The sequence below is a fragment of the Perognathus longimembris genome, chromosome 20 (assembly GCF_023159225.1).
Source record: "Perognathus longimembris pacificus isolate PPM17 chromosome 20, ASM2315922v1, whole genome shotgun sequence".
Classification (NCBI taxonomy): domain Eukaryota; kingdom Metazoa; phylum Chordata; class Mammalia; order Rodentia; family Heteromyidae; genus Perognathus; species Perognathus longimembris.
The window spans coordinates 24,588,987-24,602,944 of record NC_063180.1 but is presented as its reverse complement, the minus strand read 5'-3'; the positions used below and the strand labels follow the sequence as shown (position 1 = coordinate 24,602,944).

General features: G+C 46.7%; 1 protein-coding gene and 1 long non-coding RNA gene across 2 annotated transcripts in view; both read right to left on the bottom strand.

The window, feature by feature from the left end:
- The window catches only part of LOC125368123 (zinc finger protein 239-like), a 128,297-nt gene extending 114,339 nt beyond the window's left edge, over positions 1–13,958 (bottom strand). Inside the window, exons 1-2 of the mRNA XM_048368979.1 lie at positions 13,953–13,958; positions 13,642–13,762 (exon numbers count right to left, since the gene is read on the bottom strand). Of these exons, the coding sequence (XP_048224936.1) occupies positions 13,642–13,741 (100 nt within the window). The 5' untranslated portion in view covers positions 13,742–13,762; positions 13,953–13,958. The remainder of the gene's footprint in view (positions 1–13,641; positions 13,763–13,952) is intronic.
- Positions 4,516–5,505, bottom strand: LOC125339069. The gene is made up of 2 exons (XR_007208394.1): positions 4,933–5,505; positions 4,516–4,893 (listed from the first exon to the last, which is right to left on the bottom strand). It is a non-coding gene; the product is annotated as an uncharacterized LOC125339069 (long non-coding RNA).

The window sequence follows — 13,958 nt, the reverse complement described above, 5'->3', positions numbered from 1 at the left end:
TGTTGATTGCTTTGTCATGGGAGATGTCTGATTATGACTCCATGTAATGCTTATTCTGAGTCCATGGATGCGTGTGTGTGTGTGTGTGTGTGTGTGTGTGTGTGTGTGTGTGTGTGTGTGTAATGCTACTGGCTTTTCTACTTTGGGATAGTTGACATTCAGGGACATGGCCGTGGATTTCACACGGGAGGAGTGGTGGTGCCTGACCCCAGCTCAGCGGGCTCTGTACAGGGAGGGAAGTCGTGCTGGACAACGACAGGAACCTGCTCTCTGTGGGTGAGGACGACCTCCCTGCACAAGTCGCCAGTTTTATTCGTTGCCCTCTCCCCTGAATGCCTGCAAAGCACCAAATTCCATGACTAGAAGTAAAGCTGGATGGATTTAGAGCCAGAAACCTGCTAACATGGCCTTGGGACTTTAATGCCCATCCTTTGTCCTGCCTCCTGTGCAGTGCATCTCTGTCCCACAGGTAAAGTGAGGACATGCGCTTGTCAGTGTAGCAGGCTTTGCTCTCATCCTTCTTTGATCCTTTTGTCCCTTCCCTTCTTCACTCCCTTGCTTCACTCTCCTCATGTTCCTTTCCCTTCCCTCTCAAGGGCTTTGTATGTGCCAGGCAGGTCCTTGTGTCACTGAGCAACGTCTCAAGTGCTATGGTAGGCCTTCTCCAGCTTCCTTCCTTCCATCTTTCCTTCCTTCCTTCCTTACTTTCTTGTTTCCTTCTTATCCTTCTCTTCCTCATGACTTTTTTTTTTGAGACAAACTCCCACTTTGTAGCCCTGTCAGTCCTTGACCTAGCCTGAACTTCTGAGTGTTGGGATTACACACGTGTGACACCACACTTGGCTCCCAGCAGACTTTGAATGTATGGATTTCCTTGTGCTTCTAGCTTGGTAGTTCTTGCATTGCTGTCTGCATATTAAAGTGTCCATTTACGTTTTCTGATGGAGGCAGGCTGGTGAATTTGTGAACTGTCTTTGTGCACCCATGGGTGATGTCCCCTTTTCAGGCAGGCATGGCACTGGGGATTCTGGAAGGGCCACAGCGCATTGTCTCTTTACAAACAGGAGTCTCCCCTCCCAGCATGAGTGTAATCCCTCTGTTGGAGCAGGGAGAAGAACTCTGGGTGGCACAGAGTGACGTGAATACACCAGGAGAGCTGAATGTTTGGGACCGAACCAAAGGTAGGAGTGCAGATAAGAGCTCAGATGGGCAACGATGGAGCTGGGGAACCTGGCCATGAATGAAAGTCTTCTGTAGGGAAACAAAAGTTCCTCTGCTGTGAACCCTAAAGGACTTTAGCATTTCCCTGACTTGTCACTCTGGCCTTCAGAGTAATGTGCCATTCTGTGTCTCCACTACATTTCCTGTATCCACTGAAGGGCTCCCAGGCTGATTCGCTGGCTAATCTCTGTATGCAAGACCCTGGTGTCTCGTTTACATGCTAACTTCATTTCCTTCAGATGCATACCTAGAGCTAGACGGCTAGACATTGCATTTCCTATATTTTGTGCTTTTTTTGCCACATAAACTCTTTTCTTTGGTAACTTGACTAGCATCTAAATGTAATCAGCATGCATTGTGCTCCCTAAATGCTAGAAATCTCCTGTTCATGTTAAAACCTGCTTGCTATGAGTGAGTATAGGCAGTTTAGAACACATATTGCTGGTGTTTTTGTTTGGGGTTTCTTTTCTGGCATTATTGTGTTGAATTTGTACTGGGGAGGGAGTCAGGGGAACTAGCCCCCACTCTAAGATGTATCAGGGTCTGAGCAAATTAAGTCCAGAACATGAACAAAGTCAGGAGGATTCAAGCTTTATTGCAAGCACAAAAGCAAAAGCTGACTAGCCAGGGACACAGTGCAGACGCAGGAGATAACACTGTGACCCAGAACAGTCCTCAAGCTGTGGTTTATATAGGCAAAAACCACACGCAGGTGGCTGCAGCTGGCTTAGTAAAGTATGCAGTAACAGTATAGGGAAAAACCTATACCTTGACAGTTAAAGAAGAACACCTTCAAAGTAGGATACTAAATCTAGGCAGCTAATGGGGCTAATGGGTAACATTTTCAGAGTAAGATAATAACAAAAACTTAGAATAGCATCTTCAATCCAATGTATTGATGAGTAGCACAACTTAAAAATAATGTTTCCAAGGTAGGGTGTAGATAACATGAATGAGACAGGGCTTATCCTTTAGTTGCAGGTGCAGCCTTGTACTGCACGACATCGGCCGGGTCGGCAGCCTGGTTAGCATCACATTCACTTGGTCAACTCCGCCACCACTCTGCTTATCAGGACCAACTGACACTAAATATTTTCCTCTGTCCTTAAGCAGGTCTGAGAATGGAATGTCTCAGAGACGTATTGCGCTACGTGGAGGGGCTCTTTTCTGAAGATCCATACAGCAGCTTGGTACTAGGCTACTCCATCCTGCCTTAGAAATAGACATCCCCTCTTCAAGTTCTACTTTTTCCTTCTTCTGCTTTGCAATTCAAATTCACCAGTTAATTCATTCTGTAAACTTCTTTGTACTCTGAACCATTAAAACATGTGTGTGCTCTGTGGCATTTATTTGTGTACACAGTACACTGTGTTGTAAGTAGGCATTTTTTTTGTCTTTGGTTATGATATAACCATAGGATTTTTGGCAGTTGGCTGTGCAATGGCAGCCTGGGGTGTGTGTAGCATGTGTTCCTCATAGGTTGTTTGAAATGAGGCTTGCCTTCCCTTTGTAATCAACTTTGCAAAGAAAGAATCCTACCCCTTGTGTTAGTAAACATTGGGTTTTATGGTGCTCAGAGTTCATGTGGCTCTGCCATGTGTGTATAATTTTTGCCATGGTATTCTGTCTTTCAGTGTGAAATACGTAACTCTGATTAATCAAATGGAAACTTTATATCTCACAGCTAGCCCTCCTGGAGGTGGAATTCAAGAATTCCCACCCAAAGCAGGCAGTGGTAGTGGAGAAATACCCTGAAATCACCCCTGGTACCTGACGTTTCACCTGCGGATCCACACCCGGGTGAAGCCTCATGTCTGCGCTAAGTGCTGGAAGGCTTTCTCCAGATGTTCCCACCTCGAGGTTCACGAAGCCATAGTGGGGAGAAGCTCTGCATCTGTACAGAGTGCAGGAAGGCTTTCTCCACACGTTCTAGTCTCCTGGTTCATAAGCGATGCCCCAGAGGCCTGAAGACCTACCTGTGTGCAGAGTGCGGGAAGGCGGTCACCTGTTCCTCTGACCCCTCCACGCAAAGCAGGAGACTCACGGGGGAGATGCTGCACCATTGCGCTCAGTGCGGTGAGGAGTTCGTAGGCAAAAATGACCTTGTGCGCCACAACCTGACGCACACTGGGGAGAGGTCACACTGCTGCGCCCAGTATGGGAAGACAGTCTCGAATATAAGTATCCTTGCACACCACAACATGGTACACGCCCGGGTAAGGCCGTATGTGTGCAGCATGTTATGGCAAAGCCTTCAGCACGATTGCCTGCCTGAGCTCACCAGGCTGTGCACACTGGCCACAAGGCATACAGCTGTGACAAGTGTGGAAAAGCATACACTTGTGCCTCTGGCCTCATAGTGCATTGCAGGACGCACACCGGGGAGAGGCCATACCTGTGTGCCACATGTGGCCAGGCATTCAGCAGTCACAAAAGCCTCACCAAACACCAGGCCGTGCACACTGTCCCCAAGCCTCACAGGTGCACGGAGTGCAGGCAGGCATTCAGACAGGCCTCCCACTTTGCTGTGCACACACGCTAGGCCGAAGCCATAGGGGTTGGGTAAGTGGGCCAAAGCCTTAAATTCCCACTCCAACCTCAGCACCCACAGTGCCATCCAAGCAGAACACCAGCCAGACAATTGCCCAGTATGGTCAGAGCCCCACCTTGTGGGGAGACATACTTGGGGGAGACGCCTTATGTGTGACACGTGCAGAAACGCGTTCAGCCCACGTTCCAACTTCACGAGCCATTGTAGGCTTTATGCCCCACAGAACCCTGGGGAGTGAGCACAGCGTGGCGTGATCCTTCCCCACCTAGCCTCCAATGCCCTGTTCTCAACAATGTCAAAGCAAGGATGACAGAAAACTGCTCAGCAGGAGTTCAGGCAAGCTGCTGAGTGGAGTGGTTCCTTCTGTAAGCCCAGCAGCCTGAGCTACAGAATAGCAAGATCCCGAGTTTCTAAACAGTTTGTGAGAATAGCTGTCACCAAGTGCAGGAAATAGGGAATCTGGTCACGGACACAGCAGAGGCTGGGAAGCAAGCCTCAGCCAGCAGACATGGAAACAGACTGGTTTGCTGAAACGGTCCATGCCGGTGTGCATGACTCCTGCGGGAGCGGGGGGGGGGGGGGGGGTCTGCCGGCTCCTTCCTTCTCCACCGTGGACTTCTCCCATCTCCAAAGGGATTCCGAGGCAAGTATATGTCATAACGAGATATATACAAGAGTATGAAGATGCCTGTAATCAACACGTTCAGGTCACCAAGTGCAATTATTACAGGTGCTGTGCCTTCATGATGGAGTCCCGCTAATGAAATGCCCCCCGGAGGTTTCCCAGGTAGGGTCCTGGAAGGGCTGGGCTTGCCATCTTGTGAGGATTATTTCTATGCAAACTCTGGGGAAGGTGAATGTGCCTTCTGAAACCAAAGGCTCTGCACGGCAGCCTCCAGACAGTGGAGAGCGGTGGAGAATGGAGGTGCAACATGGCCCCGAGTTGGGCGCCCTTCACCTTGACCCTGCCGTGTACGAGGATGCACTGCATCACACCAAATGTGAGCGGAAGGGGCCAGAGGTGCCTGAGCATAACACGGTGCTCGCTCGTGGGATGAGGAAGTCCTAAGCTACTCAACACTGGGGATGTGAGGAAGGTTGTGCAGAATGGCGGCCCTACACTGAATGACCGTGGCTATATGTCGCACACTGCTGACCACTCTTCCTAATGAGGTGAATTCATCCTGCTATTGAGATGAAAGAAGTTTCCAGAGTGGAGAGTTTAATCAGATCTGGAATGAGGACGTAGGGGTAGCTCAGTGTTTAAGCACTTTCCTAGCAGGTGCCAGATTCTGAATTCAAACCTCAGGAGCACACACACACACACACACTCACACACACACACACACACTCACACACACTCACACATGCACTGTATAGCGTTTTCTTGAGGATGAGTCTACAGAACTCCTGCTATGAGATTTGGCAATTGGTCTATTCAGAATGTGTCCATGTTTCAGTCAATAAAATAACCTTTCTTTAAAAAATTTACTGAGTCATTCATGATTTCTATCTCAATGGGTTTTATTTCATTTCTAGTTCATCCTGACAGAAAGCAATGGTACCATTAAAGTATATAAAATTTGAGCATCTAGGATTGTAATTTGAAATCAAACCTGACACATTTTGGGAAACTAAACTGTGTGTACGCAGTGCTGTTGTCCATACAGTTAGGATAATGTGCAGGTAAAATGGCAATGGCAAGGCTGGGAATGTGGCTTAGGCATCAAGTGCTTGCCTAGCATGCATGAAGCCCTGGGTTTGATTCCTCAAGCCCAGGACTAGCCAAAAGAATACCAATGTCACACAAGTGGGAAAACCAGTGCCCATTACATGTTTTTGTATTGTAATGTGTGGCTGAATAACTTCAGTACAGTTTCCTATGAAGCATTATTCCACATTTTGTGTAAGAAGTACAATTTTTACATTTTTATTTTAATTAAAACAATGATGTTCTGGTTGGGCACTGGTGGCTCACATGTGTCACCCTAGCTTCTGAGGAGGCTGGGATTTGAGGTTAGCAGTTTGAAGCCAAGCAGGTAGGAAAGTTTGTGAAAGCCTGAGTTCTATCCCTTAGCTTTTTTGCTCAAGTCTGGCATTCTACAGCTTATTCCAACCTCTACTTCCAGGTTTATTTTATTTTGCCAGTCTTGAGGCTTGAACTCAGGGCCTGAGCACTGTCCCTGGCTTCTTTTTGCTCAAGGACAGCACTCTGCCACTAGAGCCACAGTGCCCCTTCTGGCCTTTTTCCATACATGTGGTCCTGAGGAATCGAACACAGGGCTTCATGTATGCAAGGCAAGCACTCTTGCCGCTAGGCCATATTCCCGGTGCAGCACCACTTTTGGCTTTTTCTGTATATGTGGTATTGAGGAATCGAGCCCAAGGCCTCATGTATGCAAGGCAAGCACTCTTCCACTAGGCCATATTCCAAGCTCTACTTCCAGCCTTTTGCTGGTTAGTTGGAGATAGAGTCTCTCACACTGTGTGCTCAGGTTCATGATCCTTAGATCCCAGCTTCCTGAGGAACCATGATTAAAGATGTGATACACCAGTACCCAGCTCAATTGAAATTTCAAACATAATTTTGAAAAGTACCACCTTGTTTTAGAATATTAAATGACACTTCCCCATTTCTGATGATTAGGGCCACAATACATGGTGAGTACATTTTCCCAGCAGGGAAGGTATAACGCCTACAGGCACAGACATGATGTTGAGTCATTCCTCTTTGCTGTGTGGAGATTGATTCCTAAAAGTAGTCTGAGAAATATCCAATAATTATATAAAAACATGTCTACCAGCCCTGGCCATAAAGGAAATGCAAATTAAAACAACATTGAGATTTCATTTCAGTCCTGTTCATCAAGAACAACAACAACAAAAATCCTCATCAACACAGTATATAAGAAACCCACAGTGAGTGAGAATGCCATCAAATGCAGCCTCTATGGAAATCAGTATGGAGGTTACTGACCAAAACTCAAATACAAATTCCATATGATCTACTCCTGGGCATATTCCCAAGGGTATGTAGGTTGTGAACACCATATCTATTGTGGCATTATTCACTACAGCCAAGAAACAAACCAGATGCTCTATGTTGAATGCAGAGAAATGAGTGTCACTGGACATTCATGTGGAGCAAAGTCAGCTAGGTTCAGAAGAACAGTCATAGGCCTGCCTGTGGATGAAGGCATAAAGATGTATTCTATTTCCATCCCAAACTACAACTAAGCCAAAAACAAGAATGAAATCCTGTCACCTGCAGCATCTGTGGGACTACAGATCGCTGTGGAAATTGGACATGAGACACAGAAAGGGAACTACGCCAGGCACTGGTGGCCCAGGCCTGGAATCCTAGCTACTTGGGAAGCTGGATCTAAAGATTGTGATTCAAAGCCAGGCCAGGCAGGAAAGTCCATGAGACTCTTATCTCCAATTAACCACCAGAAAACTGGAAGTGGCACTGTGCCTTAAAAATGTAGAGCGCTAGTCTTGAACTGAAGAGCCAAGGGACAGCGATCAGGCCCAGACTTCAATCCCCTCGACAGGCAAAAGAAAAAAAAAAGGGAAATACATGTTCTGGAAAAGGAGTAGACCTGGACGGAGGGTCAGCAAGACCTGAAGAGTCCAGGTGAGGAATCAACTCCCATGCAATAAGGCAGGCCAGAAACCCAGAGTGAGGAGTCACTCCTGATCCTCTCCTGAGCATAGTAACAAAATTCTTGGGGCATAATCACCACTGACAATTATGAAAATGACTGGGAAATTAGAGAATGAAGTTACCTCCACACAAGTGACCACGCATGAAATGAGATCAATCATCACCCTGCTTTCAGCAAATTGCATCAAATGCTTATATCCAAGTCCTTGAATGGGATCAATACAGATGAAATGAGTTTTTAGAAACATGATCGTTATTAGCAAAGAACGACCTTCATAGAAATGTCTCATTCTAGTTTCTTCCTTACTTTTTATTTTTTGTGGGAGTGGGCTGAGCAGGAGGGTATCAGTCCTGGGACTTGAACTCAGGTCCTGGATGCTGTCTCTGACCTTTTTTTGTTCCAGGTTGGTGCTCTACCACCGAGTGTTACCTCCTCTTCTGGCTTGTTTGGTGGCTAGAGATAAGTATCTCATGGACTTTCCTGCCCAGATTGGCTAGGAACCTTGATCCTTAGATCTCAATCTCCTGAGTAGTGAGGATTAGAGGCATGGGCCCCAGCACCTGCTTTTTTTTTTTTTTTTTCAAAATTTTATTATCAGGGCTGGGGATATAGCCTAGTGGCAAGAGTGCCTGCCTCGGATACACGAGGCCCTAGGTTCGATTCCCCAGCACCACATATACAGAAAACGGCCAGAAGCGGCGCTGTGGCTCAAGTGGCAGAGTGCTAGCCTTGAGCGGGAAGAAGCCAGGGACAGTGCTCAGGCCCTGAGTCCAAGCCCCAGGACTGGCCAAAAAAAAAAAAAAAAAAAATTTATTATCAAACTGATGTACAGAGAGGTTACAGTTTCATATGTTAGGCATTGGATACATTACTTGTACTGTTTGTTACCTCATCCCTCATACCTGCTTTTTTTTTTTTAATAGGGTAAATAGTGGCGTAACCAAATAAGATTAAGGAAGGGAAAGGAAACTTTTGGCAGGAAGCTTGTAGGAACCATGCCTTATACACTTCAGAAGAGACCCCAGGTTTAACATACTGGGTAAGTGATCAACTCAACAACAGGTTTTCTGGATTGAACAAGGTTGCATGGAAAAGCCACAGAGGAAGGATAGGAATAAGTTGGGGCAGTGAAAAGACCTGGGATTTTAGGCCTCCCATCCCCTAGCCCTGGGGGTTCCTAACTTCCTGTCCCCTCACAGCAACTTCTGTGGTTTATGACAAGTGATGAGGAATCCTGATTTTCCAGGTGCTTGGGAGTGGTGTTTTCACATCAGAGTCTGTATTATGACATATTTGCCCACCAATTCCCACTCTGTTTCTCTCCTCCTCGTCGTTAAACTGCACCATCCCCAGGTGCAACCTGTTTCATCTTCCTGGTATTTCTTTTGCTATAATGCCTACTCAGTGTCTAGGAAAAGGTGGCATCCTGGGACCAATTCCCGCAGTCAGTGTGTTGGGGTATTAGTGTATATGATCCCTGTACATGTCATGAGTATTTATAGTTTTTTTTAGTCATGTGTAGGATTTGAACCTGGGGCCAGGGTGCTGTCTGTGATTTCCTTTTGTGCAAGGCTAGTGCTCGACCACTTTGAAGTACAGCACCACTATGGTTTTCTGGTGGTTAACTGGATCTAAGAGTCTCACAGACTTTCTTTCTCTAGTCTGACTTTGAACTGGCAACCTTAGATATCAGCCTCCTGCGTAGCTAGGATTACAAATATGAGCTAGTAATTCCCGAACTGTTTACAGTTTTAGATCCAATTCCACAAAGGGAAGAAATACAGGTGCCCTTCATTACTAAGAGCCTGACTTGCCTTCCATCAATACCATCTCTCCAGGTTCACCCATATCCCTGAAAATGCATACTCTTACTCCTCTTCCTCCTCCTTTTTCCTCTTCCTCTTCTTGATGGAGCCAGCCAGCCATCAACAAGCAAGGAATGAAGCAAGGATGGAAGAGAGAATCAAAGAAGGAAAGAAGGAAATGAAGATGAAAGAAAGAAAAAGGAAGGAGTGAAGGAAGAAGGAAAGAGAAACAAGCCTGACTCCTGGACCCTATGGATCCCAAACTCAACAGCACCTATTACAGAGTCCAGGCTGCTCCCCACAAAAGTGCCCGTTATCTGGTGCCAACTCTAATGGGAAATTATCTACAGTCTTTTACTTAGAACTCCCGCCATCGCTTAAAACCAGGCCTGGCTGCAGACCTAGCAGAATCCTCTCCCCTCCCCTTCCCCAAACACCCTGGAAAAGAAACTGTGACCTGCTGGCCATAGAGACAGAACACATCTGCTAAAAAGAGATGCTGTCAAAGCACTCAGGATTCTGTCCCTGAACCAAGAGCCCCTGCCCTCCCTAGGCCCTGCCCGGCCTGACCTCAAGCTCTGCTTGATGAAAGGAGACCTCAGTTTTTAAGAGTGTGGGCCATTGTCCCCCCAGTCTGCCTGGATGACTCTGAGTGCCTCTCGGGTTTTTCCAGAGGTAAAGGTCCAAAATGGAGTTCGATTTTCAGCCCTTTTCTGATATCCTCATGACACAGTTTACCTACAATGCCTCCACAAATGGGGTTGCCTGTGCTTCCTGGGTCCTCTCCTGTGCTGCCATTCCCCTCAGCGCCCCTTTGCGCTGCTCCTGGGGGAGAACCGGGACCCTCTGGGGCCACGCTCCCGACCCATCCACTCCATGCCAACGCCTCCCCTACAACCCCATCCTGTCCACAATACCACACCCCATCCAGCCCCACAGTGCATCCCCACACTGTCTACCCAACACCACCAAACATGGTGGCCATCTTCTGGAATTCCTGCTCCACAGCCTAAAGATGTTGGTCCCAGAGGCTTCTGGGAAATATAGTCCAATGAGAAGAAATTTGCCAAACTGGAAGCTATCCCTCAGTCTTTCCCAGCATGCAACCGCTCCACAGGCCAAATAACGTCAGACCCAAAGGCCTCTGGGAAATGTAGTCCAGTGCACAGAAATGCAGGATACCAGAAGAGGTCTTTCAAGTCTTTCTCAGCATGCAACACTACTCAGGCTTAGTGGGGTCACAGTGGCCCCCAGGAGCCTATTGGCCCCTCCTAAGAGTTTGTTGCCTTAGATTCAAATGTTGGGAGCTTTGCTGGCTGGAAAGTTTTAACAATGTCTTTTTTCTCCTCGGCTTAGGGCTTGACTCAGGGACAAGATGCTGCTTCTGCTGTCTCAGCCTCACCCATACACTGAAGTTAGCTGGATCCATGATCACATGTGTACATGGAATATTAGTGGTCCTATCACCACCCAGGAATATTAGTGGTCCCTTGAACATCTGTGTACATGGAATATTAGTCCTGTCTTCACCCACCCTTGATCAAGAGGCATCATCTTTACCTAGCGGATTTGGTGAACAGAAATCCCTGCTACAGCTACTGCAAGATAAGACAGGTTGCCCTTTGTGGATGGGAGTGTGGATCTTCTCCACAGAAGATGGGTGCTGCTAGCAGTGCTGCTAGACTGAGCCCACCTTTGCTACTGTCCTCAAACACTTCTGAACATGTCAAGGTGTCTGTGGTTAGTGGGCCTGTGACTTGCACAAGTAGGCCAGAGGGGCTCCTGCTGCTGGCCCAGATCCTTGGTGGAACCCGAGTCAACATTGCCACTTTCCTGGTGGAGATGGAGTCTCTAGAGCCAGTGCAGCACTTCTGGGCCTCACCTGACACCCAGGGCCCAGACCTGTGGGCTGCGGGCAACTTCAGTGTCTCTCTAGAGTGGGGGCAGGTTTGTTTGTCTATAAAGGCTCTCATTCTGATTGTGAGAATGTCTTCCTACTTCAACCACACTTCTTCCAGCCCAGAACCTGACACTAGAGGTCTTCTCTTGGGGGCGGGGGGGGGAACCCTCTGCTTGTGAAAGAGGTGTCAAACTAAAGGTAGACCCTGGATTGCTCTTTGTTCTCTAGCATTGTTTGTCTGAAAATGAAAAGTGAGAGTTGAGTGGTAGGCTCATAATCCATTTATTGCCATTCAGAGTTCAAACATTAAAAGCCATTCCCTAATAAAGGGAATTAATTAATAAAAGTAATTACGACTAATTAAGTGTTCATACACCTCCTATATGATACCTCACTGAAAAACAGATTATACACACTCAAGGGCCTTGCAAGTACTCTCAGAAAAGGCCTATGAATTACAACTGATTAAGCTGGTTATTAAAGTCTTCTTACCCCTGACTTTAGAACTCAGTGCTCTCAATTTTACATTAGGAAATGCAGGTTTGAAAGACATTTATAATCTTTATTTTGTTGTTTTTTGCCAGTCCTGGGCTTGAACTCAGAGCCTGAGCACTGTCCCTGGCTTCTTTTTGCTCAAGGCTAGCACTCTACCACTTGAGCCACAGCACCACTTCCAGCTTTTTCTATCTATGTAGTGCTGAGGAATCGAACCAGGGCTTCATGTATATGAGGTGAGCACTTTACCATTAGGCCATGTTCCCAGCCCTATTTATAATCTCTGAAAGAGGATTTTTTTTTTACTTTTTACTGATGACTGAATAGGTTTATTAATTAACCCACAAGAAATATTACTGAACAAACTATTCCTACTGTGAACATGCATTCATACTTCTCAGAGAAACATTACTCATAGGCTTCACTTCTTTATCTCAGGGCCTGGGCACTGTCCCTGAGCTTCTTTTGCTCAAGGCTGGCATTCTACCACTTGAACCATAGCTCTACTTCAGGGTTTTGGGTGATTAATTGAAGAAAAGAGTCTCATAGGCCTTCTTGCCTTCTTTCTTCACACCATGATGCTAAGACCTCAGCTTCCTGAGTAGCTAGGATTATAGGCATGAGTCACCAGGGCCTGGCAAGTCCTTTCTTTTTGTAGCATTGGTTTTGAACTAATGACTCAAGCTTGCTAGGCAAGCAGTCTATCACTGGAGCCATTGCCACCGCAAATCAGAGCCTCCCTCCTCCTCTTACTCTTGAGTGAAAACTCAGGGCCTCATGGCTGCCAAGGTGAGTGCAGGTAGTCAAATGATTCTGACAGGTAGTCAAATGATTCTGTCTATCCCTTTCTTTTCTGTGTTCTCTCCTTTGCAGATTCTGTGATGGATTCTAAAGCCACAGCTGTGGTGGGAGCTTTTCTGAGTTCTCAGTGTTTGTCGGTTTTCTTCTGGTGTGGCTTCCTCTATGTTTCTTCGGCTTTGAGTAGTGTTGAAAGGTCATCCCTCATTCCTTCAACTTTCAGGGTTCCTGTGACATGTGGATTTTTTCGTGAATCCTCAGGTGTGAGATTTGTGTAAAAGATTTGACACAGGTATGGCATTTGTAGGGTCTGTGCCCAATGTGGCTTCTCTGGTGAGCTCTGAGGGTGGAGCTGGAATTGAAGGACTTGTGGAACTGCTCACACATGTAAGGTTTCTCTCCTGTGTGTGTCCTCTCATGTTGTTTGAAGTTATAGAGTTACCTGGAGGTCTTGCCATAGTGTTTGTACTCATAAGGTATCTCCCGGGTATGGATTCTCTGGTGTTGCCGAGATGAGGAGACATGGTTAAAGGATTTGTCACAGTGGGGACTTTGGTAAGGTCTCTCTTCAGTGTGGATTTGCTGGTGGATGATCAGACTCCGATGCTGTGTAAAGGATTTGTCACATGCATTGCATCTGTGGAGTTTCTCTCCTGTGTGGAGATGCTGATGGCTTTTAAGATCTGAGAGGCATAGAAATGCTTTGTCACACATGAGACATGGGTAGGGCCTCTCTCTCTTGTGTGTTCTCTCATGTATCCTAAGTGAGAAGCTAGGATTCTAAGTGCGAGTCACCAGCACCAAGCTGAGAATGTTTTTCTATACCAACCCTTTCCAAGGATTATTGAAAAGGCGGTTATCTGAGATGCACTTGCACAAATCTAGCATTCTTTCTTTTGTCTTTTTGTTTTTGAAGGTCCTGGGGCTTGAACTCAGGGCCTGGGTGCCACACCTGTGCTTTTGTCCTGAAAGCTAGTACCGTACCACTTGAGCCACAGCTCCACCTATTGCTTTAATTACAGATAATAGTCTTAGACTATCCTGCCTGGAATGGCTTGGAATCATGATCCTCAGATCTCAGTGCCCTGAATAGCTAGGATTACAGGCATGAGCCAACAGCACCCAACAAAGTTGGCACTCTGAAAAAATTGTCTGCAAGGAAATTCTAAGGATGAACTAGAAATAGGGATGCAAGCTCCTCACCCACAGACAGCAGGTTCCTGTAGTTGTCCAGCATGACCTCCCTGTACAGAGCCCGCTGAGCTGGGGTCAGGCACCGCCACTCGTCCTGTGTGAACTCCATAGCCACGTCCTCAAATGTCAACTGTCCCCATGCAGAAAAAGACAAAAGATAACAATTTGAGCACGTGCCTGTGGGCAGTTTTCTATACATGGGACAAGAAATTGAGAGAATTTTTTATTTGTTTTGTTTTTTGTTGCCAGTCCTGGGCCTTGGACTCAGGGCCTGAGCACTGTCCCTGGCTTCTTTTTGCTCAAGGCTAGCACTCTGCCACTTGAGT